Source organism: Carya illinoinensis, chromosome 11 (assembly GCF_018687715.1).
Source record: "Carya illinoinensis cultivar Pawnee chromosome 11, C.illinoinensisPawnee_v1, whole genome shotgun sequence".
NCBI lineage: Eukaryota > Viridiplantae > Streptophyta > Magnoliopsida > Fagales > Juglandaceae > Carya > Carya illinoinensis.
In genome coordinates this window covers 15,225,627-15,253,100 of record NC_056762.1, presented here as the reverse complement: position 1 = coordinate 15,253,100, position 27,474 = coordinate 15,225,627, and the positions used below count along the sequence as shown (strand labels likewise).

Sequence of the window (27,474 nt, the reverse complement as noted above, 5' to 3'; positions counted from 1 at the left end):
TCGCACAACTGTACTATGATAGCCATAAGCCTATCTACAAATTGGAGCATCAAAGCGATGAGCACCTCGTCATTGCATCATGGCCTAATTGACCTCATCCAGGTGATTCTCTGCCAATTCTCCGAGTCTTGACACATGATCTACCATTTCCCCTAGAATGGTAGTTGAGACTACCAAATGAGATTTGATTACAAATCTCAAAAAATTAACAACCAATTTAAACTAACAATATATAAATGTATGCATGACAGTAAAAGACATGAATGCTAATGTGTATATTAATGGTCATGAAATAACTTGGCAAATGACATGACATGTGCTTACATAACCTTAACTGACATGAACTGAACTTGAAACTGGATTGAACATGAAATAAACATGACGTGAATTGAAATTGAATATGAATTGAACGTGAAATTGAACATGAACTGAATCGTATTCTTATCTCATGGAGTTACCACGATGTCTTTGTCTCATATAGTCATCACGATGTTCTTTCTAATGAAATTTTCATGATAGTGTAGTCTTGTCTCATAAAGTTACCATGATAGTATAGTCTTATCTCATGAAGTTACCATAATAGTATAATCTTGTCTTATGTAATTGCCATGATATTTCAGAATAATAATGACTTAAACAATAACTTGATTGTATGTGGACGTAACATGACTAGACTTTGAAAATACTCTTTTGGAGACATAATCCGAATGCAAGACATAACTTGGTGTGAAATGAAATGATAGATGATATGACATAAAGTAATATGACATGAACGTGAGATGAATGACATTACATGATGAGTATCAAGGTGGACCAAATCTTAAAGATCTTTTACAAGTTCCAGATAAGCCAATTCCAAAGTTGAGGGCTAAGAAGATCAAGGAAGTAATGCAAAAATTGGTACAATTCATTTGGGATGAGTCTAGCAAGAGTCCAACATTCAATATGTGCTTAAAAGAAGGAGATCTAGTTTTTCAAGGAGTTCAAGTTTTTGATCTACGTGATACATACTATGGAAAACATGATTTAGGATTTATTATTTGGACTTATTATTATGTTTATGAAATTTGATGAATTTTTCATTGTGAATTGAGTTGATCTCTTCTTCTTTTTTTGAATGAACTTTTGAACTTATCAAAAGTAAAACACAACTTTTGTGTCGTTCTTCCCTGTAATCTAAGCTTTTTAGATCAATTTTTCAACGGGTCTAGATTTCCTATAATCTAGGTTCTTGAAATGAGTTTTTTAACATGTCTAGATTTTCTATTGACTTGATTTTAACTTTCTTAGGTGAGTTTTTAAATTAATTGTAGGTTCAAGGGATTTCATTCCCATGGGTTCACATCATTACATGATATGAAACATACATAATGTGTAACAAATAATATTTTGTGACATAGCATATTGTGTAATAGATAAATATTTTGTGACACAACATGATGTGTAACAGATATACATTTTGTGACATGTTATAATATGTAATAGACATATATTTTGTGACATAGTATAATGTATAACATATATATATTTTGTGACATAGTATAATGGGTAACAAATATACATTTTGTGACATAGCATAATATGACATGTATAAGATCAAAAGACCATGAATAACTATTCTCTTACTAACACTCATGCACAATATCCTGATAATAATTTAGAGGCTAACTTATAGTGAACATAACGTGACAAAGGAAACTGTAAGGGGAGATTATTAAACGTTAGAAATTCCTCACTAACAATTTGGAAACATAAAAATATTGACTTAAAGTAAAATTACACTTTGACCCCTCAATATGGAAAAAATGACAATTTTATCCATAACTTAGGGATTTCATAAAATCACTACTAGGTCAACTATTTTAATACAAAAAGTCACAAAATAAAACTTGATACATTTAGTTTTCACCCTTTCACATAAACTAAAAACTATGTAGTTTTGTTTTGATCAAATCCTTAGATCCGAAATGTATTAGGAAATAAATCATAAATGATCAGCATCATATGGTTAATAATTAAGTCTTAGAACATATCTACACATCAAACCTAAGATCACATGGAAAAATTTGCATCAAAACATAGATCTATCCGAAAACTTTAAATACAAGACCTCTCCAGACCTTTTACAAGCATAAAAACTCATATATTTAAAACCAACATCATAAATTCTCAAATTAACATCCTAACATTTAAATCAAAGTCCTAGAGATATCATATGTGAATATTATAGCCATCGGAATATGCTTTCTCAACAAAAGATTCAAGTTTATTCAAAACATAATATGTTTTGAACCTCCTAATTTTCAACTTTATAGATCTTTACGAAACTCTTATCCAAAACTTACAAAATGCAATGAATCTTCATCAACCTTTTATATTAACATGTTAACTAGAATTCATAAAAATATCATACCAAAATCTTGTTAAGAACGTCATAAAATAGTCAAAGAATCACACACTGTCCAGTTTATCACCTAGAATGATCTCTTCATACTTAAATAAACGTTTCACCAATCAAATGACCATAGAAATTTATTAAAAAAAAATATATCAATAGAAATTAGACTCAAAGATAAACAACTTATTTGAAGGGTAATTTGTGAGAAAACACTTACAACAGCTTCTAAAAAGTCAAGCAAGGTAGGCCAGAAAAATAGTCCTAGAGTCTCTAGCTTCCTTTCCAAGAAAAGGCTTCAAAATGATAAAATGTAAAGAGAATGAACAAGGATGACACTTAAACATTTGGATGGGTGTTAGGAGATGGTGAAAGACATTTTGGGTGATGGGGTGTCAGTCAAAACCATGGATAATATCATGTGCTACTACACATGATTTTCAACCTAGGCAGCTTCCAAGTAAAGGGTGGTGGTGAGGTGGCTTTTGGCCTTCCTATCAGCCACTATTTGGGGCTAAATTGGAAAGTGAAAGTACAACCATAGCAAGGGAAACTTCCTCCACAGGCCTCCTTAGTTGTGCAATTTTGTGTGTTTTAATGGACCTTAATCGAATGGGCTTTTATTTAGGGTTTCAATGGGGTTTGGTTGAGATTTAGGTTTCTATCAAACCCAAATTTAATTTTTTTTACCTAATAAAAATACCATGGTTTAAAAGAATAAATAAGGATATAATAATATGAATTTAAGTGGTTAATAACATATTGAAGTAATTTAATCAAATGATTAAACACTAAACTAAAACCAGGTTCAATTAGAGTTTGAAGGCAAACTTTTAGAGTTTGGGGAAACCATTTGGGGTTTCAAATTTTACCAAGATTTTTGGATCTCAATTAGATTCCAAGTGTTTAAGATTTCTTTAAGGTTTCAACCCTTTTTGATTTGGCACAAATTGAATTGACATGCGTGGTACATAAATATTAGTTTTCAAAGAACTGGTTTTAATAATAATAACATATAACTAGCTAACGTATGCTAATCCTAATTTATGACCAAGTTACTTACCTCGCAACGTTAATCTAATATTTTCAGCATAAAATCGATTACATGAACTATAAGGAGAGAGAAAACATGAGGGATATTGTGAAAGAAATGAGGTAGTCGGCTATTGGCGTGGTGAATGTGAGACTTGTACGGTACTGGACTGGGTATTTTGGATTTGGTCGCTGCGCTTATGGAGGTTTATGATTTTTTTTTTTTTTTTGTAAATAACACAAAGTAAAGATATTTATAAAGAGATTTGGAAGAGGGTGGCGACAAATTTGAGTTGGACTCGGCTAATACATGTGCTCGGCTAATACATGTAGAGTGACACTAATCTGTTAAACACTTAGTCATGATCATCTAATAAGAGAGTTTAAATTTAAAAATACGGATCTAACAATTTATTCAATGTAGAATTAATAGTGATTGAAATTGGAAAGATGATTTCAATAAATGATGATTTTAAATTAAAATAAAGAGTCTAACTCAATAAATAAGATTTATGTTAGTTATTAAACTTAATTAAAACTTCTAATCAATTTTAATAATTTATGATCAGGTTATATCCATTAAATATAATTTAAATTTAATAAAACTTACCAATATTCAAACTTTAAAATTATTGGACGGATCGTTAGAATAAATATTTTTCTTTTCTAGCAAATTACTTCTGCAGTCTGCCCACCGGGCACGAGAATAGAAATTTTGCTTTCTAAAAGCTCTTTAACGTTTTTTCGCTTTCGGCTTTGCCTCCGGCGAGAGTTTTGACGGTCGTTGTCCATAGAACCAGACTCCTGGTGATGGCCCATGGGTCTGTGATTCGCTGACCAGTAATAAATAATATTAAAAAAAAAGGAAAGGAAGAAGAAAGCGAAAAAGCTTAAAGCCAAATTGAGAACCCACGAGAACAGAGGAATTATCGATTGGATGGTGAGAGCGAGTGCGAGATGATGGAAGCACAGAAATATGTATGGGAAGGGGCGATTCCGCTTCAGATTCATCTCCATGAGTCGGAAGTCACCACCCTCCCTCCCCCACTCCCCGCTCTGGTACTTCTTTCTCGCTTATTATTATTTCCTTCTTCGTTACTTCCTGTTTTCGATTATTTTTGTTCGTCTGCGAACTGATTTTCTTTTTGGTGGTTTCTTTCAGATCTTAGCTCCTCGTATAGGGTACCTGCCTTTGTTGATTCCTCATATAAAGCCTCATTTCAGTAGTGCACTTCCTCCCGGGGTCGACACCGTTTGGTTTGAGTACAAGGGGTTGCCCCTCAAATGGTATACCGTGTTTCAGTCTTTCTTATTAATTAACGTGATTGAAATTAACCTATGTTCACGGCAAAGACGAGATGATGGTTCATCAGGATTGGAAATTTCTCTACTTATTTAGATCCATAGAGCAAACTATTTGCATGTAAGAATGATGCATAGATAAGGGAAAGAAAATTGCAATTAAATACTCTAATAAGTAATGAGGGGAAGAAACTAGTGGATTGGTGGCGTCTGTGTAAAGTTAGTGGCAACGAGTTCATCCTTCTTCTTCCTTTTTTATTTTTTTATTTTTTCTACTCTTTCGGATATGCCTAAGACAAGTTTTGAGTTGCCATATTGGAAAAGTGATGTTTCTCGGCATAGAAATCGTATGATTGCAAAAGCTGTTCCACTTTTTATTATGTTGAATATTTAGAGGGAAATGAATAGCTGGGCTTTTGACGGTGTCGAACTACCTCAAAATAAAGCTACAATTAATGTTCCCAAGGTCTTTATTTGATTGGACGACATATACGGCATTATCCTGACTTCCTCTTAATTGGAAGACATGTTTTTAGTTTAGGAACTTATAGTGCACACAAATAGCGGATACCATCCACCACTCATTTATGGAAAAATTTATTTTCAAGTTTTTTGGGAACTCTTGTTTTTTCAATTATTCATAATAATCAGAAGCTGTGATATACTGATACAATGTTATCATATTATAGGTTTATTTATTTATTTATTTTTTATTGGCACTGGGTGTTCGGAACAGCGTCCCGACTAATCCCAATGGTGCACAAGCCCTTGACAAGGAGTTTCTTGCAATTGCACTTCGGATAATTTAAGGGAAAAATCCTCCAGTCCGATGGCCCCTAGAGATTGTTTGCACCTAAGGGAATTTGAACCTTAGACCTAGGGGGAGTATACCCCCAAGCCCAAAGCCTTTACCACTTGAGCCAACCCTTAGGGATTACATTCTAGGTTTTTAGGTGAACATTTTGTGAATGGATTGGATATGGTATGATTGACTATATGCTTTTATAGGTTGAGGGTACTAATATGTTTAACATGTCACATCTTTCTTTTATTTTGTTTTTTTTTTTTTCAAATTTTGATGCATTCGGAATGATAAGGTATCTACAACTAACAATTTTCTAATTCTTGAGATGTGCCCTTTGTAGTGGGGACTGACTGTCTAGGTTAATGGTCACAATCCAATGTGACACCTTATAACTACTTCAAAGCTTGTTGGCTCATACTCTTTTTTCTACAAAATGCATAAAAGTATATTTAAAAGTGCATAATAAAGTGGTAGAAATGAAGTACAAAGGGAGTGCACAAAATTTAACACCATAGAAAGAGAAAACACATACGAATGAGAAGATTATAAAGTGAGAACAAATTTCAACCCTAAGAAGGGATTATTGCAGCGAAAGCAGAAATGTGTTAAATAGCATCTTGTGATAGCCTACTTATGGGATTCTATATTGGATGTATTTGTTTCATTGTATTGCAGGTTTTGAGGTTTTGCTGGTTAAATTTGAATCCTTTTTGTAGGTATATTCCAACAGGGGTTCTTTTTGATCTTCTATGTGTGGAACCTGAAAGGCCTTGGAATCTGACAGTAAGTTCATTTTATCTTGGCATTTGCATAATTTAAATTGATGAAATTGTCACTTGGATTCCTTGCTTTGCAACTGGGGGTGATGTGATGTATCAATTGCCATTGCGATATGATATAGCTGAAACCTAGGACCTAAATTATGCAAGAAAAGGTAAAAAGAATATAGGGTCTGAAAGATTCCCTGAAAAGTTGATATATGATGGCATGCAGGCTACATTGATGGATGTGTCACCATTATAATTCCTTTCTGGGCATTTCAAAAACCTGAACCCCCGACCTTGCACCCCCCTCTCCCACGACAAAACAAGTTTAAAAAATATTTGAAATAAGGCCTAAAAAAATTATAAGAAAATGCGTTGTTAAGCCAGTAAAGTGATAAAAAGAAGTGTTTTTAAATCACAAAAATCAACACACATCTTGAAAGAGAACGGAAATTGTATTTGAAACTTGAAGACGTCCTTGCACTACACGTTGGTGTTATTTTTATGGCACTAATTCCTTACATGGAAACTAAACAGAATAAAGTAAACTAGTTGAAAAAGGATATTACAATGACCATATAAACCTAAACTGTCTAAAGTTGGAAAGAAAAATAAGGCTAAATTATTATGGAATTTATTGTTTTGAAATTTGGAACAAAGTTGGTTGGAAATTGATTGCCCTGAAATTAGGGAAAAAACTGACTGCCTTGTATTTGTTGGAAATCTTCTAGATCTGTGGTGTCGTGACAGTCTTGCTGACATGCTAGCTGACTTTTCTTCTTGCTACTAACTTTGCTGATAGCACATTTTGAAACTTTCCTGGGCAACTGTGTCAGGTCTGCTTGTTGACAGCCTTGCTGATACAACATTCTATTCTACATCAGTCACTCCTGCTTGAAAGGAACTTATCGTTGAGTTGACTTCTTGATAGATATGGTCTTTTGGTGGGTAATACACGAATAAATCTGCCTGTTAAGGTGGAAAAGATGTGTATATTGTCTGGAAGTTCCACCATATAGGCATTATCACTAATTTTCTTCTTTATAGGGAAAGGCCCATACTTGAGGTTCCTCCACTTGTTGTAAGTGTTGATAAGATGCTTTGTGCAGTTACACCATCACTTTTCAACCTCCTGAAACACTTCCACTTCTTGATTCTTAGTTTTGAGGGAAGCTCCCTTTTTACTTGTTAGCCACAACAAAGTCTTCTAACTTGCCATCAAAACTTTGTGTCATCTGTATCATACTATCATGGCTTTTCAACACATGACACAAATCCATCTCTACTACATCACAACAACCTCATCTTTGTGGAAAAAAAAAAAAAAATCCAATAGAAAATGGAACTTGACAACTGTTGGTTACCTGTTTGTTTGCCCCATTCTTATCTAATCAAATGGTTTGGGTGCTTTTTCTCCCTTCAGTTGTAAGGCTGATACAAGTGCCTTGGAGATGATATTCCTACAACTTGTATTGAATTACTGCCCTTCATCATCCACTTTTGCTTATTGTGTCCTCATAGGTTGTTGTACCCATTGCAGCTTGATCTTCATGGCTAGATTTGTCTACCAAACTACCAATAACAATGTCCTCACAGTATGGAGAGTGGCTTGATCTTGGATATCCACTCGTAGACCATCAGCATACCTTGGGACTGTTAACGTAGATATTAAACATAATTTTCTTCTGTATTACGGTAGATACTCACTAGTTATTCTTACCATGTATAGATGCTAATAGTTACGAGTTATAGCTAGTTGTCACCATGTATAGTTCTTACCTTTTAAAGAATGGGGGGTACTCAATGAGAATGAGGATGCACAAATGGCAGACAAGTTTTCCAACAAGTTTTCTCTATTTTTCCAAATTTTGACATGGTGTCAAGAGCAAAGTTCGTGACTCTTGCTTGATTCAAAATTTTTTTTCTTGTGTCTTTGGGGATTTCGGTGCCATCTGTTGCTGGTTTTTGGTGAGTTTGTGGCTTTCTGTGCTTGTTGTTACGTGTTTCTGGTTCCAAGGATGCTGTCAGCGATATCTGTTGCAGTTTCTGGTTGTGTTCTGTGTTGGTAGTGTCAGTGCAATTTTTTTTTATCCTCTGGTCTTCATTTCGGCATTGTCTGTGCATGTTTCTTGAGTTGGGTCTCTCTTTTGGCGCTGTCTTGGAGTGGGTTGACAGCAGTGGGTTGGGTCCCTCTTTCGGCACTCTTTGTTTGGTTGGGTTCCATCATAATTTTGGGCACTTCTATTTTTTATTTTGTTTTTCTTGTGCTTGTTGCAGCCTTCTTCTGGTGGACTATTTTATCCTTGGTTTCATCATGTCATCCGATAAATTCAACTCGTTCCCCATTCATTTTACTGACAAAATTATTCTGCTTAGGAGTTTCAATTTAAATTATTTGTCAAAGGAAAAGAATTGTGGGGGATCCCGCACCTTGAGATGTCGAGACTTTGTCTAAGTGGGAAATTAAGGATGCTTGGATTATGACCTGGATCCTTCAGATCAAAAACTGAAAATTCGGAAAAACAGGTCATAACGAGGAGGAACAGATCAATCGACCATCGGTGGATCAAACCACTTCTTGGGTCTTTCTCAAACCTGAGAGTGGTTTCCTCTTTGGATCCGTCGGCGACCCTCTAGATCACTTGCCGGTGCAGATCCTTGTTTTGATGAGTGAGATTAACATGGAGGCTGCCGGAAATGAGATTTCTCTGTGCTCTGTCACTGTAAATGGTTTGTTGCAGGTCTCCAAAGGTTCCTTGCAGCTGGTCACAAGCTGCGATAGCCCCTCAGTTGGTGTTCCTACCCAAGATGAATCCAATGAAAGGTTTGTGAGAATATATCCTGGAGGCTATCCGAGGAATGTGTTCCTACCCCTTTTTCCTGGAGGCTGTGAATGGGGGGTTTGTGCAGGTGTGTGATCTGCATATTGTTTGTAGGGAGCCAGAGGAAGGTTTACTTGCTCTGAGGAAGGGACAGGGGGTGACCCAAGCCCCTTATGTTCTATGTTACCAAGTTCACATTGGGCAGATTCTCAGTCGGATTAGGTCCTCCAGAAAGTGGATGAAATACGGGAATGTGTAGAGATTTCATGTGAGGGTTTCGAAGATCAATTCAAATCCCTCCTGATTTCTATCGAATCGTGTGAACCACTCTTGGCTAGATCTTATGCCAAAAAATAAAGGGAGTTAAGGAGACTAGCTTGCTTTATTAATTATGAAGTTCGGGAAGGTATTGCAAGTAGGGGAAGGAGTAAGGGTAGGGTGAATACCTGTGATTAATGAAACCAAAGATTTTATCTTGGAATGTAAGGGGGCTGAATGATCTGGGTAAGTACCTCCATGTTAAAAACTTACTAAGAAATTGGAAGGCTGATATAATATGTCTTCAAGGGACCAAGCTGAAGTTCATAGATAGAAGTATTGTTAGAAGTTTGTGGGGATGTCTTCACATGGGCTGGGTTTATCTCTCTTCCAAAAGGGCATTGGGAAGTATTCTTCTGCTGTGGGATAAAAGAGTTGTTAATCTGGTTGAGGAGTACGTCGGGCAACATTTGGTGGCCTGCTCTTTTAAAAATGTGGATGATGGTTACAAGTGGTCTCTTGCTGGTGTATACAGTCCTAATGTGGACAACAATAGAAGGTTTCTTTGGGAGGAGATTACTGGTTTGTGTAGTTGGTGGGATGGGCCGTGGTGTATTGGGAGTGATTTCAATCACTTGCTTTCCATGTGAGGGGTTGGGGGATTCCTGTATCAGTCTGCAATGGCAGAATTTTCTGATCTTATTTTGAATTGGACCTCATCGATTTGCCTTGGGCAGAGGGAATTTACATGCTCCAATGGGAGGGTCTGGTCAAGATTGGACAAATTCATCGTATCCTCATCTTGGGAGGCCCATTTTCCTGATTGATGCCAAAAGAAACTCCTAAGACTTTGTTCGGACTATTTCCCCATTTTGCTTGATTGTGGGGGCCTTCATGAGGGACGTAGATATTTTAAATTTGAAAACATGTGATTGAAAGCTGATGGTTTTGTGGAGAAAGTGAGAGTGTGGTGGTCCTCCTATGATTTTTCTGGTATGCCCAGCTTTGTGTTGGCAGGAAAACTTAGAGCTTTGAAGAAAGACCTCAAAATGCGGAATGATAAAGAATTTGGAAAGATAGACGATTAGAGGAAGATCCTTTTTGAGGAACTTGCATGTTTGGATGAAAAGGAGACTGCCGGGGTTCTCACGGACGAGGCGAAGGCAAGGAAGATTGCTGTTGTGGCTGATCTGGAAAAACTTAATGTCATGGGAGAGATCTCCTGGCGACAAAAATCCTAGGCCCTTTGATTGAAGGAAGGAGATAAGTGCACCAGTTTTTTTTTTCATAGAATGGCCAACTCTCATATAAGGTTTAATGCTATTGAGGTAATGCATTTGGATGGAAATGTCCATTTGGACATATCTGATATTACGAATCACATGGTGCATTTTTTAGACAATCTAGTAACGGAACAATATCCGTGGAGGCCTAAGGTTGATGGGTTGAGATTTGACATGATTGATCAATCATGTGCTGACTGGTTAGAAAGGATGTTTGAAGTGGAAGAGGTGCTTTAAGTGCTGAAAGGAATGGACAGCAATAAAGTGCTGGGACCAGATGGATTTTCCATGGCATTTTTCCAGCTATGTTGGGATATTATCAAGGGGGATGTTATGAAGGTCTTTGTTGAATTTCACTCACATATGAAATTTGAGAAAAGCCTTAATGCAACCTTCCTAGCCCTTATTCCGAAGAAGGCTAAGTCGGTGGAGGTGAAAAACTTTCGTCCTAAGTCTTGTAAGTGGAGTGTATAAGATCATATCCAAGGTTCTTGCCAACCATATGAGCGAAGTCATGGATAAGACATTTTGAAGCTCAAAATGCTTTTGTTAGAGGGAGACATTCTCGATTCGGTACTAATAGCAAATGAATGTTTGGGTAGTAGAATTAGATCTGGCACTCCAGGCCTCCTTTGCAAACTAGATATGGAAAAGGCATTTGATCATGTTAAGTGGGACTTCGTCGTTTATATTCTTGGCAAATTTGGCTTCGGGCAGGTGGTGCAATTGGATGAAGTATTGCATAACTACTACTAGATTTTCGGTGTTGGTTAATGACACTCTTGAGGGTTTTTGCAACAGCTCTCGTGGATTGAGACAAGGAGATCCTTTATCTCATCTTCTCTGTCTTAGTCATGGATGTATTGATTAGAATGCTAAAGGCAACTATGGATGGGTCTTTTTTGTCTGGATTTTTTGTGGCCGGTGCTTCCTTTAGGAGCGTCAATGTATCTCGTCTTCTCTTCACTGACGATACTCTCCGTTCATTGAGAGCTTTCTTGTTTTGTTTTGAAGCTACTACCAGCCTCAAGGTGAATTTGTCTAAATCTGAACTGGTACCCGTTGGCTTGGTAAACCATATTGACACTTGGCTAAAATCTTGGGTTGTAAGGTTTCATCTTTGCTTAAGAAGTACCTCGGTCTCCCATTGGGGGCTCCTCATAAATCCAAAGTAATATAGGATGGCATGATCGAAAGAATTGAGATTAGATTGGCTGGTTGCAAAAGAATGTATTTATCTAAAGGGGGAAGAATCACTCTTATTAAGAGCACACTTGTGGAGGTTTGAAGATTTGAAAGCTGAGTATTTTCAATAAGGCCTTACTTGGAAAATGGTTGTGGCGGTACCATCAAGAAAGTGAGGCTTATGGAGGACTGTGGTTGATGCTAAATTCGGAAGTACTTGGGGAGGTTGGATCTCTAATGAAGGGCGAGGGTCGCATGGTGTGGGTGTATGGAACATTATTAGGAAGGGCTGGGAGGATTTCATTCTTAATTTCGGATTTGTGGTGGGGCATGGAAGTAGAGTCAGATTCTGGGTTGTTGTTTGGAGTGGCGATGCTGCTTTAAAGGAGGTTTTTCCTTCTCTTCTCAGAATTGCATTGCATAAGGAAGCCTCTATTGCTGATTACATGGACTCTTCGAACAGCCTGCTGCTGTGGACTGTGTCATTTACCAGAGCAGTTCAAGATTGGGAAGTGAGAGACACTTCTGACTTCTACAGTACCTTGTATGCCCTGAATTTGGAGCATGGTGTGGAGGACAAACTGCTGTGGACACACCCTGGGAACAAGAATTTCTCAGTTAGATCTTTATATAAGGCAATGTCTACCCACTCTTCTCAGAATTCCCTTGGAAGTGCATTTGGAAGTGCAAAGTACCCCTAAAAGTTGCTTTCTTCAGTTGGCTGGCTTCCCACGTCAAAATTTGACCATAGACAAGTTGAGGAAGCGTGGTTTCTTTAATGGATTGGTGCTACATGTGCAAAAGAATGGCGAATCGACGGACATCTTCGTCTCCATTGCGATGTAGCAAAGGTTCTATGGGATGAAGTCTTCTTAAGGCTGGACATTGCTTGGGTGGTGATGCCCAAGAAGGTGGTGGACCTATTGGCTTGTTTGAGCAGAACCCGGGGAAATCGTCAAGTAGTGGATGTTTGGAAGATAGTGCCCTTACGTCTTATGTGGTGGATATGGAATGAGAGGAATGGAAGATGTTTTGAAAATAGTGAACCCTTATTGGAGGGGATAAGAGACTCATTTTTCCAAACTTTGTTACTTTGGGCTAAGACTATTGTATTAGATAGGGGTAATTTTAGTGACTTGTTTGCGTCTGTTTTTGTTCGTAGGCTGTAATTAGGTATTTTTCTCTTGTAGACCACCTGTGTACTTGGGCTATACCTAATTTTGAAGATCAACAAACTTTATTAATTATAAAAAAAGGGTGTTACTCCAGTGCTTGTTTGGTGCTAGAATTTTGAAAGAAGTTGGCTTGAAATTGTTTGTGCTAAAACTGACTGTCATATATCTGTATGAAATCTCCCAGATCTGTGGTGTCAGTGTCCTTGTCGACATGCTAATTGACGACCCCTAATCCTTGTTAGGATGAATTTGCTGAAAGGACATTATTTACCTCTCCTAGGCAGTTATGTCACGACAGGTTGTTGACAACGGCCATGCTAGCACAACATTTTTTCCCACATCATAAAACACATAATCTCTCCAAAAAATCTGAAAACAGTTTTTTGCCACAACTCCTAAGTTTCATGCCAAATCTAATATCATATAATATTTTTAGAAACTCGAGATTTAGATTTTGGCTTTAAAGGTTTATACTTAGATAAGATATTGGCATTTATGCATTACATATATATATATAAGATTTATTTATTTATTTTTTATAGACGATGTATAAATTTATAGAGGATGTATACATTTACTTAATGCTTGTATTTACATATATATGTATCATATACATATAACATGCATTGTTGATATTTATAGATTGTTAATAACTACAATAAACACACACACACACAAACATCTTTGTGTATGTGTGCACATGCTTTGTTTCTAATAAAGTATATACTGGAGTTAACAAGTCGAGCTGAGTTTCATATGAGCTTGTTCACGAACACTATCCAAGTTGAGCGAGTTTAATATGAGTTTGTATTATCTAATAATTGCCTAATTTTTTGTGAACGACCTTTTTGGTAATTGAATTGAGTTGAGTTCAAACTTCTTGTTGAGTAGCCTTACCTAGATGCACAATCAACGCTGCTAGATGCAATAAAATGTGCCTTTTTGGATCTATTCCATGTTGCTTGTGCTATGGATGTGTTGGTGGCAGATCATTTACAGCTTTCACCTGGATCTCCTCAGTGAGTCATCAGAGTGCACAAGATTGAGCGATGGATCTATTTAATTTATTTTATGCTGGGTTGTGTTTTGCCTGGTTAAGATAGGATGAGGGAGAAAAAATTTGTTGGGTAATGTCCAGGAGGGAGACGTTTAAAGTCAAATTGTTCTATTATGCATCGATCCCTCATAAAAATAGTTTTTGTCATGGGCATCGATCTGGAGTAAGACCCCTCAAATAGTGGCTTTCTTTGTTTGGGCTATAATGGGTGATAATACAACAGGTGGCAGATTTGTTAGCACATTGGAAAGGAAGATTTTATGACACTCTTGTGGAGAATATATTTGAGTTGTGTAATGTGGTGCATGGGGCAGGAAGTGATTGGAGCATTGAAGACGATACACGGATAATGGAAGAACTCAAATTACACTTCACCATTTGATGGATTTCAACTTTGGTTTCTATTGCTTTAGTTTACACTCTTCTTCTACTAAAAAAAGAAAAAAAAAATTCTAGAATTTTCTTGACTTTGCTTTCTCTAATTAGTTGTAGCTGATGTATACTTCCTGTGCATTTGGATGGTGTCATTTTAATAAAATTTATCTTATCCAGAAAGAAATTTCTACAGTTTTTTAGGAGAAATAATGTCAAATATTTGTGTAAGCTCCAATAGAGTTTGGAGCATTAGTTTCCCTTTGTATATCAAAGTGGATGAAATGGGGTTATGGAGAAACCGTGCCAAATACTTGTGTCAACACGAACAAAGTTTAGAAGATTAGTTTCCCTTTATTTATCTAAGTGGAGAAAATGGAGCCATACAGAATGCTATGCGAAAACCACTTTAGGTATTTTAATAGCAATGGGACATATGTCAATTGTCCTTTCTGTTACAAATTAAAGTTGATATGTTTGACAGCCCTGCATTATTTGGGTGATGAAATAAATTGGTGCCTTTTCCTTTCTTTCACCTATTTTTCCACTGCCTTATTGAGACTTTATCACATCAACTTTCTATTCTTGGATCTCTTTTCTGTAGGTGCATTTCAGAGGATATCCTGGAAATATATTGATTCCATGTGAAGGTGAAGATAGTGTAAAATGGAGCTTTATCAATTCATTGAAAGAGGTCAGTTAATCATTGTTGTTTCTATTATTAGTGGAATTTGTTGGAATGGACTAATTTTGATGTCCCATCCTGGAATCTTATCAAGGAAAATTGCCATATATATATATATATGTATATTTGCATCACCATATCAATTTTTGATAAAAACATAACCATAGTTCCATTCAAATTGCTGAAAGAATCTACTCTATTTGAATCACCCTAGTTCCATTCAAAAGCCCACGTACACATCTCGAATGCATGATAAGCACCTTGCTGGAATTATAGACCAATACAAGGAAATCATGGAGACTTACTCCATTGAAATCTCTAAAGCAATCATTCAAAGGAACTAAGTTCTATAGGAGAAAGGATCTACTTTTTTTTTTTTTTATAGGTAAACGAATAGAATATATTAATAGGAATAGGCAAAGCCCAAGTATACTGGTAGTATACAAGAGATTACACTTATTTAGGGGGAAGAAATAGAAATAAGAAAATCGAGGCCATTGAAATTTGCAGCTTTGGCTCAAAGAAAAAGAGTTCTAAAAAACAGTAATCTGATCTCCTCCAAAGAGCGCTTCCTGTCTTCAAAAGTCTGGTCATTCCATTTCTACCAAATACATCATAGAATACAGATAGGGATCATCTTCCATACAACTGCAATTTGTGGAGTACCGCCAAGGTTCAGCCAACAAGGCAAAAGTTTGACTACTGTAGCAGGCATAACCCAATTTAGATCTACCAGTTGGAAAACATTGGCCTATAATACTCTAGTGATCTTGCAGTGAAGTAGAAGATGGTCCACAGTCTCACCACTGCGCTTACACATACAACACCATTCCACCACTATCATCCCACGTTTCTGTAAATTATCCATCGTCAAAATCTTTCCCAGAGCCGCTGTCCATGCCAAAAATCCTGCCCTACGAGAGAGAGAGAGAGAGAGAGAGAGAGAGAGAGAGAGAGAGAGAGAGAGAGAGAGAGAGAGAGAGAGAGAGAGAGAGAGAGAGAGAGAGAGAGAAGGGGGGGGGGCCCTTATTAGGAGAAAGGATCTACTTAATGATCCCAATATTGTTTGTTAGCCATAACTAAGATCTCTACTCGCTGTATACAAGTTCTTACGTAAATAATGCCTACTTTCTATGCTGTCCTACATTTTCAGCAAGCTTACTACGAACTCTAGGTTTAGGCTCTGCCAAAAGAAAATTCTTTTGATGATTTTTTGTTTGTTTTTCTTGAACTTTGTTTGTTGAGGTTTCCTTGTTTATTTTTTAAAGTTGTTTCTTTTGTTGATTCCCTGGTGCGTGCTGGGGGGAGGGATTAAAAAAGGCTACTTGTTAAAATGTAAAACTGTGTATAAAAGAAACAACCATTCTTTTCCTCAAATAAGGCTACTGGGAAAACTGTGTAAGGTTTTAGCAATGATGTCTCCCTTCATTAGTAAAGCTTGGAGGCAAAGTTATGGTCTCAGTTTGATATGATTGTATTATTCATATTTTTTTTTTATAAGTAAATTGTATTATTCATATGAAAGGATAAATCCGAGTTCCTTGCTGTGCTTCCTTTAGTTGTTTCATCCTTTTCTAATTAATAATAAAAAGGGATTAAGATAGCAAATATTCAACTAGGATGGATGGTTATTTTGTTGTGGAATCATGGGATTATAATATCTTGGTGGTATAAAATCTCTTCGTTGTTCCTGGTTGTTAAGATGATGAGTTACAGCATCTCTGTAGGATTAAGCTTTAAAGTAACTGGATATAGATCTAGAACTGGAAAGAAATGGACATAGACTACATTGTTCAAAACCTAAGACCTCCTATTTGATTTCATATTCAATGTACGAAGCGTACATATGAGGGAAGTACCCGGCCTACATTTTGATTGAAGTACTAAATAAAAAAATTATAGATTAGGCTTGAGCTTTAGAATAACCTTTATTTTAACTTATTTTTGTTATTATGATTTGAAGATTCTTATTATACCAATCCTCTTAGAGAACAAGAAATTGTATATGACATGAACCCGCGGGAGTGAAATCCCTTGAACCCATAATCAATTTGAAGTCTCACCCAAAAAAGTCAAAATCAAGTCAATGGAAAAACCTAGAGCCGTTAAGGAACTCATTTCAAAAACTTAGATTATAAAGAATCTAAACTCGTTGAAAAACCTGTCTCAAGAACGAGAGGAGATAAACTCAACTTACGATGAAAATAATTCATAAAATTTTATTAAAATTTGAATAGTGTTGCGGCTACAGTACCTTAAATACCCAATCTCCCAAAAACCCTAGTCTAACATAAAATCCTTTTCCAAAATACCCTTGGGTGAAATACAAGGCCTTCCCAAAACAAACCCTAGCTGAAAATTAAAACAATCCCTAAATTGCTCTTAAAAACTTTTCTTGGAACCCTAGTTCATAAAACATTAAGCATAAAACATATGTGGGCCAAACATACTCAAGCCCAAATATTCAACAAATCCAAAGCCTCAAAAATAATAAACATAAGAATAAGCCCAAATAATAAATCATAAGTCATGTTGCCCTCTTCCATAGCTCGTATCAAATTGATCAAAACTAGATCTCCTTTTTTCAAGTCCATCTTGAATTTTGGGTTCTTGCTAGACTCACCCCAAGTGGATTGCACCAATTTTTGCATAATTTCCTTGATCTTCTTAACTCTTGACCTTGTAATTGGCCCATCTGGAACTTGCAAATGATCTCTAAGACTAGGTCCACCTTAGTACCCATCAGTATGGCTTCATTATTATTAGTAACTCTTGTGCATTTTTTGTTCCAATTGATAGTTTCTCATACATGGTGGTAATTATCACTTGAAACACAAAATTTAACCCTCAGCTGACATTCAGAATGTGCTGGAATGGAGCTGTTTACATTTTGAGCATGGAGTTTTTTTTTAACTACCTCTTCCGTAAGGGTTTAAACCCTATTGAAGGCCAACTGATGATTAAATATCGTGTTTTATATGACATGTGCATGCCACTTTTGAGAATCCATCAATTGGTGTAAATGAATGATGATATTGTATCTGTTCAAACCATAGAGAGGTTTGATTGTGGTTTCTAAATGACTGGGAGGTAATTTTTAAATATTCCTAACCAAGTGAAGTTGATTGTAATATATCCTGCCATGTACCTAAATAAAGAAGTTATTGTTCTTAACAATGTGTAGCTCTTACCACAGGCATCATATATAATCAACGGAAATTGCAAGAATGTTATGAACATTTCTCAACCTGATCAGGTGGAACTATGGCACTCTGTTTTCAATGGTACGTCTGCTAATTGCTGGATGACTAGGAATGAGTTTCTTTTGCCTTCTCACTTTGGTGCTTTGAGCTGATGGTTAGATAAGTGCCAAAACCAAAGCATTTATTTATGTCAACAGAATGGGTGAAATGCAAAATATTCTTTCATAATAAAAAATGAGCGATTTACATTATCCTAATGATTCAAACTGGTACCTTGAGTTGTTTCAATTTCACTAACTCACCCAAGACTTATCATTTACAAATTGTATTGATGCGAGTAATTCTCAGATAGTAGATTTTAGGCTGCATGCTCTCTTTTATATATATATATATATATATATATAGAAGCGGGCTGCCAAGTAGAAATGATGTTTAGTTGTTCAGTGAGATGTTGGCTCTTATAAACAAGCATCTATGGGAGCCTCATCTACTCATCCTGAATCTAATGATGATAACTGTTGCCTTTTCAACTATATCCTATTAAGAAATGGACATGTTAGCTCCCTCTATTGGTACATCTTAGGCATGTATCATTCATAATATTATTGTCTGACTTTTTGTCCATTTTTATTTTGTAAGTAATCGAAGAAAAATGTAAAAATCATAGCCCAAATACTTAGGAAATATACAAGAGGAACACCTAATTGAAAAAAGGAAAAGAAACAACAAAATCATGGAAGCCCAGCCCATTAAAATCTATAGAAGCTACCGAAAAGAAAAAGGTATTTGAAAAAGAAAGTTCTAAGCTCCTCCATTGACTGCTCTTGATCTTAAAAACTTGTGTCATTCATTTCCCTCCAAATTCACCACATTAGACAAATAAGGATCTTCTTCCACATGACTGCAGTTTGTGGGCTGCCATGGCAATGCAATGGAATTGGTGGGTGTTGTCTTCACACCCTTCTTGAGTGGGTTTTTTTTGGTGGGGGGGGGGGGGGGGGGGGGGGGGGGGGTGGCGGGGGGAGGAATAAACTTCTTGTCATAAGAAGCCCTTTGCCTTGACATGATTGACCTCTTCGCTTGAGTTGGGTGGATCGTGCAATAAGCCTCTCTCAACCCTCACAATTTGAAATCCCAATCAAGTTTGGGGTCTCAATCTTAGACCACCATCATAGGGAATCTCAAAGCCCTGAGCTCCATAGTAAGGCAATGTTAAAAAAACGTGACATGTGTATGGGAATCATAATCGCGTTTCTTTTCACATTACTTACTCCTAGGGACAACCTTGAAGACCATTTCAGCAAGCTAGGAGATTCATCAGCCTCCTAGGCATCCCCCATGCAATTCCCAATCAGCTAATCTCATCCCAAAGAGCCCTAGCCACCTCACACTTCAATAAAAAATAATCCATAGATTCGCCATTCTTCTTACACATAGCACCAATCCATGATAATAAGACCATGCCTTCTCAAATTTTTTGCGGTCAAGATTTTCACAAGAGAGGCCGTCCAAATGAAGATATTAACTTTGGAAGGCACCCTACTTTTCCAAATACACTTCCAAGGAAAAGAAATATGACTCTGGGATGTCAAAATCTTATAAAAAGATTGAACAGTGAACTTGAGTTCTTTGAGCTGTCATGATCTGAATAACTTTTGGTTGTAAATGCAGCATTGACGTGGTGATCTTCTAACAAAGATTGTTTAGCAGGTAATTTGGAAGCCTACCTTAAGGTATCGTCTAAACTTAAGCTTGGAACAGCTGGACATGAATATTCTGCAAATTTGAGTTCAGGCTCTTTTGTATCTCGACAAAGTGCTGGTGACACAGATGCTACTGGACAAGTCAAAACAGGTGATAAAATTCTCTACTAAGTTTCAAGTGTAACAATATTCGCCTGTAACTTTAAAATAGGTCAACGTTTTTATTGGCCAAGTTTTCATGATTTTCTTGTATCTTTTTCTATTTTTTATTAGGTTTTTCTCATGTATACGTCCCGTGTGCTTGGTCTATGACTTTTAGGTTATTTTTTTGATAAGTAAGAGATAAGTATTATTGATATGAATGAAATAGGCATAACCTGTGTATATAGGAAGTATACAGAAGAACATCTAAATACATTTTAAGAGCGATAAATTAAAGACAAGAAATCATGAACATTGTCCCCATTTTGTACAGTAGTGGAAAACCAAAGCAGAAAAGTGTGGAGAAAAAAATTCTTCAGCTCTGCCATTGTGCGTTCCTTATTTTCAAAGCAACATGCATTCCTTTCCGACCAAATACACCACATGATACACAACGGGATCATCTTCCACATTGCTACCACTTGATGACAGTCTTGCATCTTCCTCCAACAACCCAACAAATCCACCACCCTCAAAGGCATAACCCAAGCAACACCAACCCTTTGAAAGATCTCATCTCACAACACTCTTGTTAACTCACAATGCAGTAAGAGGTGATCCACAGATTCTCCATTCTTTTTACACATATAACACCAATCCATCACTACACATCCCCTCTTCCTCAGATTGTCTGTGGTCAAGATCTTCCCAAGGGTGACATTCCATACAAAAAAGGCTACTTTAGAATGCACACGAGACCTCCAAATATTCTTCCAAGGGAACGGAGTATGATCTTGTGTTGACAAAATTTTATAGTACGCCTTACTATACATTTCTTGTGATTATTAGACATCCACTTCAATCTATCACGCTGTGCCATAGGAGTCCCCATGGCATATAGTAGGTTAAAAAAATCCGATACAATAGATAATTTCCAATCGTGAAAATCCCTATTAAAAAGAATATTCCACTGATGAGAACCATGAGAAAATAGCTGCATATCTGCCACTGAAGCCTCCCTATTAGCTGCAATACAATAGAGAGCCGGAAAAGCCCTTTACAATGCATGTTCTCCACATCACATGTCCCTCCAAAAATTGATTTGATTGCCCTCTCTAGATACAAAGCGAATATGTTTTTTAAAGCATGATCACCCCCTCCTTATAAACTTTCATAAACCCACACCATACCCCCCTCTCACTTTGTTGGAGCACCAACCACCCCAAGTAGTTCCATATCTAGTGTCGATAATTTCCTTGCACAATGATCCCCTCTCCGAGTGATATCTCCACAGCCATTGCCCCAATAAATCTTTATTAAAAGTTCTCAAGTTACGCACTCCCAACCCCCCATACACAACTGGAGCACATACTATCTTCCATCTAACAAGATGGAATTTCTTCTCCTCCCCCATGCACCCCCATAAGAATGCCCTAAAGAGTTTCTCAATCTTGTTCACCATCCCTGCAGGCATAGGAAACAGAGATAAAAAATATGTGGGGAGGTTAGTAAGGGTGAGACGACCACCTTTCGATAAATGCACTCGTTTTCAACCAGCCATCCTTTTCTCTATCTTCTCCACCACCCCATCCCATATAGCTCTAGCCTTAAAGTTGCTCCCAATGGAAGGCCCAAATATTTCATTGGTAAAGAGGACGCCTTACAATCCAAAAGGCTTACTAAACTGAGGATATTTGAGACCGCACCCACCGGAACCATCTTGGACTTACCAAGATTCACCTTGAGCCCCGACACTGCTTCAAAGCAAAGTAACAGTGCTCGTAGAGTTTGGATCTGGCTATTATCCGCTTCACAAAAGAGCAAAGCATCATTTGCAAATAAAATGTGTGAGATGATAATAGAGCCATCAGTGCCTTTGCCCACCTGGAAACCAGATAAGAAACCTCCACCAACATCGGTCTATGACTTTAATTTTATTCTCTTCAGTTATGTATAAAAAGCATTGGTGGGCCACTCTGTTAACTATGCTTCTCTCATACCTTTCCCCAAATATATGATGTGTGTATCTTTGCTCTGGATGGGCAGTGAATCAAGTGTATCGTGAAGAAGAATGTGGAGATGCCAGTGTTTTGTTTTGTTAAGGGCCCATAGATAACACATGCCTTTATCATGTACTTGGTATATGTTGCCTGGTTCCTTCTATTTTTTTGACGCAAATGCTTTGAGAGTGTTATGCGACATGATAGATGACAACAATTATGCGAATTATGTGAAAATTTGAGCTGGCTGAATACAAATTTTAGGTTATTAAAGTCCTGAATTTGTTGATTAAGGTGGTTTTATGTGGGGTGGGGATGATAGGTTTTAGTTTAGTATTTTTGCCTGATGATAGTCTAAGGTTAAAAGAACTTGTCTATTAGCATTATTTGGGGCTTTATCAGCTTCGCCTTCCTTTCAAAACTCTAATTATTGTCTGTTTTCTGTCTCAACCTTAGGTAAACTTGTGTCAATATTTCCTAGATTTGATATTGCTGAAATTACAACCTTCAGGAGAGCAAATTCTTGTGTGGGTGTTATTTTTCTGTAATGATATACAACAACGTTCAACAATTAAAAAATATTGGTTAAAAAGATCAAGAAGGCAGACATTAAGTTATACATTGCGGTGTGCATAATAAACGGTAAGATTGCAATTTAAGCTTTCATTAGATTGTGTCGGTTGGCATAAAAAACTGATGGTGAATACTTTTGAATGCATGGGGAAAATCAGATATCTTTTAAATCCAATAGCAACTATAATTACAATTTTTCATTTTTATGTAGCATTTGATGTTTTATTATGCCCATAGTGGTTAGATTCAGTTGTCAATAATGCTAATTAGTTAATAGTAAGTCCACCTTATATCATGTTCATGACTTTATAGCAATGAAAGAATTACCTGGGTCTGTCTGATGCTCAAGATTGAAAATTTGAGAGAATGGATCATGTCCTTAGTCTTGGGGGCAACCAATCTTTAAACAATTTAACCTGCCTATCAGAAAGTTTAGTGTATGGAATTTATCAAAAGTAGTTGCTTTCAATCAATTAAAAGGGATAAAATTTTAAATCTAATTGAGTTTGTTGAACATGTTGGTCATATGACAAGACAACCATAAAGCCATGTGCAATGTGTAAATAATTTTTGCACTGGTTTGAAATAGAAACTATCTCATTGCTCATCAGATGATACATACATTAGAATATATGCCTATGGACACAAATGCACTTTTAAACACAGTAGCAGGAGCTCTAGGCTTAACTTCTTTCTGTTAAACGTTATATTAGAAAGTTTCCTTTTGGAATAAGTACAGAACCTTAAGGATTATCCACATTGTGATGACAAATAACCTCTATTGAGCTGATTCCAATTTTAGTAATTGATATGATAAAAATTAAATCCCTCATTTCCTTCGTGATAATTCATTAACATACTACTGTTGTTGTTTTATGGATTTTATTGTTGCTAAATTTGCTTAAAAATTAAAATGAAACAAGATTGTTAGGTTTGTTTAAGTAGTTTTATGTATTTTATTATTGTTGTTTTTGTTATTAATATTATTTTGTTGTTGTTCCTATTGTTGTTGGTTCTAATTGTTATTGATTTCTTCAGTTTGGGGGGAGGGAGTGTTTGTTGTCAAAATAATACAGAGAGGGGTATTACAGGGTGAAGCCCTCGTAGACTCGAATCAATGGTGTTAAAACACCATAAATAGATGATTTTGTGATACAATAAATACAGATTTGAAATGTTAGAAGTCTCAAGAAAGTATATAACTAAATTTACTTGTGCAAAAAAAAAGAAAGTATATAACTAAATTTGCTGTATCATGTCTCAATTTGGAACAAAGTCTACCAAAGAGACTGAATATAACTGGTTGTCACTATTATAATAATGTGATACGGTCCCAACTGTTACGATCAGTGTCAGATTTGTGTCCTGAACTGGTGTTTTCTTTGGATGAGAACTTTTTTCAGGAAAAAAAAAAAATATATACTTTTAAAACAACCCAAGTTTATGGACTTTGAACAGTACCCACAACTGAAACTCTTATTGTTTTTAGGAAATTGAGGTGCTGGCTTTTGGTGTAGATTTCACACACAAGAAAATTTAAGATGACGAGGGAGAGGATAGTCTTCAGGCTATGCCGTTTTAATTGGACTTCAAAGCTAAATTTAGAAGTGAACCCTATAATTTTTTTATAACCAGTTGATCTTTGAATTTTTTAGGTTCATGAACAAAGGTGATGTCATTTGTCACTAAAGTTCATGTCTAGATCATCTAGATATTTGCTAACTTACCATTGAGCTAAACATTTTGATATGACCCAACCACTGGCACACTAATGCGGCTGAATATAAACTAGGCATGTCCATTTGAGGCCTCAAGTAGGGGAAATGAAGTCAAAATATATGTCTCTTTCTTGTTCATCCAGTGTTCGTGAGCATTTAGTGGTCTTGTTGCATTTGAAAAGTGTACTACTACAACCAATTGAGGATACACATACCTAATTTTAAACTTGTAATTTACTTCATAAAATCTCAGCTTTTCAACCGCATCTCCAACACACTTTTCATGGCATTTATTAATTTATTCTGCTTCATATCTTATTTATTAAGGAAAATGTAGGTGTCACTTCCCTTTTATTTTAATCTATTCAATGAATAGACTCATCACTATTGGAGCTATGATTAGGTAGAGTTCCAGTTCGTTTGTATGTTTGGGGTGTCAGTGAGGATTTTGATGATCTAGAAGATGCACCTCAAATTGATAGTTGGGACAAAATCTCTTACATAAATCGGCCTGTTGAGATTCATGGAGAAGAAGGTAAGCCATGTATCATTCACTTACTTAAATCTGTTTCAGACATTTTGATAATTTCCACGTAAATTAGTGTATCATCATACATATAACTTTCATATTCTATTGGGTATGAACTGAAGCTCCATTTGGTGAATTGTTAGTATTGGCTACATTTTGTTTCAAAACAATGGGTAAGGTTTGTTATTTGGTCAAAGGTTGATCGGTAAGATTTATCTGTAAGGAGAATGGGCAAGGGTTGATAAGAGATCAAATTTATCTACAGTGCTCTATTTGATGAGATAAATTTGAGTATTGGATGAAGATGGAGGTTTAAAGATTGCAAAACTCGAAATTTGGATAACGGCCACGCTATCTGGAATTCTGAAGAAGAGTTTGTGTTCCAGCAGGAACCTGTCACGACAGGTTATCTGCTGATTTTGAGGAATGTTTTGAAATTCAAAGAGTGTTTGATCTAGTCAAGGACCTTCAAGGAGCACGAAATTGTTTTATAAAACTGCCCAATCAGCTATTGATAAGGGACCCAAGGGTGCCAAGAGAGAAAAGGAGTTTTGGGACTTATACAAGGGTCATCTCTCTTGGAGTTTTCATAAACCACACATTGAAACAAGAATAATGATAGTGTGAATTAAGGTGAGTTCATCCACTGGAGGTTCCTGGAGAAGAAGTTGAAGATTTTCAGAGGTTCTGGCTGCCATTGTGCGGTAGGGACAAAACAGTCGTTCTGCCGTGACAAGGGATTCATATTACAAAGGGTTTGTAAGAAACTTGTATTAATCTTCAAATAGTGGAATTGGTTTGTTCTGGGGAGGCTTTGCCGGAGTGGTTTTACCTTTAAAGAGTTCTTTGAAGGGTTTTCCTTCGTCACCAAAATCCTTGTCTCGTGGTTGACTTGTTTTGCATTATCATTCATATTTATATGTCCGTTTCATTGTTAATATTTGACATGAATTAACATTGGACAAAGAATTGTGACATACACCTATTCACCCCCATCTAGATGTGGCTTAGGGTCAATCTTGTAGTTTCAAGTATGGTTGATGTGGGGGGTTTAGGAATCTTTGTGTCTGACCAAGCATTCTTGGGCAGTAGCTGTAGTGGTTTTTGAGGGAGAAATCAAGTTTTGGCGCAGGTTGTGGGTGGGAAGTATGGTCTTAAATGGGTAATTGGTGATCCGCAACAGCTGGAGGTACTTATGGTATGGGGATGTATATCATATATGCATGTGGTGATAGATGTGTTTTCCTTAATTTATCTTTCTTTCTTTATTATTATTATTTTTCCCTGTATCCTGGCTGCTACTTGTCACATTGATCATGATGCATGTATATATCATGTCAAGTGATGTCTGCCATCCTGTTTCAGAGGCTTCAGGACTATCCATTGCTTATGCATCTTGTTCTGCAGGTAAATGCTTTACCTTACTTGATGCAGTAAAAAGTCTTCTGCCAGAGCATTTTCAGTATAAATCTTTAACTAATGAAGAATCATCCAAAGAAGAAGGTGAGGATGAACAGAAAGTTCCTTCAGAAGAGGGGGGAGAAAATTTGAGTGAATATGTGGAGTCTTGCTATCCATCTGATAATGCTGAAGTGAAGCTTGTTCGCATCCAAGGGATTGAACCAAAGTTGGAAATACCTTTCTCTTGGGTTGTGCACAACTTAATGAACCCTGAGCACTTTCTTCATGTTTGTGTGTGCCTGAAATTTTCACAAGTAAAAATACCTTCAGATGGATGACAAGGGACTTAATTGGCAAATCATTTTTATAAATAAATGATAATGGTGAGCTAGGCAATGGAATAACATCCTCCTCATATTTATGCTCTCTTAGGTTGAACCTAAGACCTCATCTTTACTAGTGAGAGAAATGCTACCTAGTTACAAAGTAAGCCTATGGTATTAGGAATCTCAAAAGCTGTAGATTTTTTTTTTTTTTTCTTTTATTACAGATGTGCAGTTAATCATTCTTTTTTTTTTTTTGGGGGGGGGGGGGGGGGGGGGGGGGGGGGGGGGGGGGGGGGTTATACTCCATTTGAGAAACCCTGTAGATGAGTGGCTGAATCAGAATGTAATCTAATACTTGAAAGACAACAAAAACTGCTACTGAAGTTCTTTATGTTCGGTACTTTCTTATTGTTCAGTTTTATTTATTTTTACCTGATAATTGTTCACAAGACGAAATAAAGACGAACACAGGAACTCCTCTTCTTTCCAATCTAGCTTAACCGATCTATATAGCCTAAACACAGAGACCAAAGTTTTATTAATTTTCATAAATTTTTAGCATAATATTAAGATGGAAGCACATTTGGTCAGGAACTGGTGTAAACCCTCCAACCACGTGCTGCCACCTAAACATCCTATTAATTTCAAAATGAACTTAATTATACAAGACTATAGCCCTTAAATAGGAAGTGTGAATCCAAAAATTACTAATGCTAATTAATTCTAGATGGCTTCCAATCATTGC

General features: G+C 36.5%; 1 protein-coding gene across 2 annotated transcripts; it reads left to right on the top strand.

The window, feature by feature from the left end:
- The first annotated feature begins 4,106 nt into the window (after positions 1-4,106).
- Positions 4,107-26,918, top strand: LOC122281387 (autophagy protein 5). Of its 2 annotated transcripts, XR_006230214.1 has the most exons (9): positions 4,107-4,486; positions 4,590-4,714; positions 6,251-6,317; positions 15,055-15,144; positions 18,332-18,419; positions 20,049-20,192; positions 24,877-25,008; positions 26,410-26,836; positions 26,873-26,918. XR_006230214.1 is itself a non-coding variant. In XM_043092830.1 (8 exons), exons 1-8 carry the CDS (start codon positions 4,385-4,387, stop codon positions 26,739-26,741), a joined length of 1,080 nt encoding a protein of 359 aa, XP_042948764.1. In that variant the 5' UTR covers positions 4,107-4,384; the 3' UTR covers positions 26,742-26,918. The 2 variants fall into 2 exon arrangements, 1 of the variants encoding a protein (XP_042948764.1); XM_043092830.1 differs by having other exon boundaries at positions 26,410-26,918.
- The last annotated feature ends 556 nt before the right edge of the window (positions 26,919-27,474 follow it).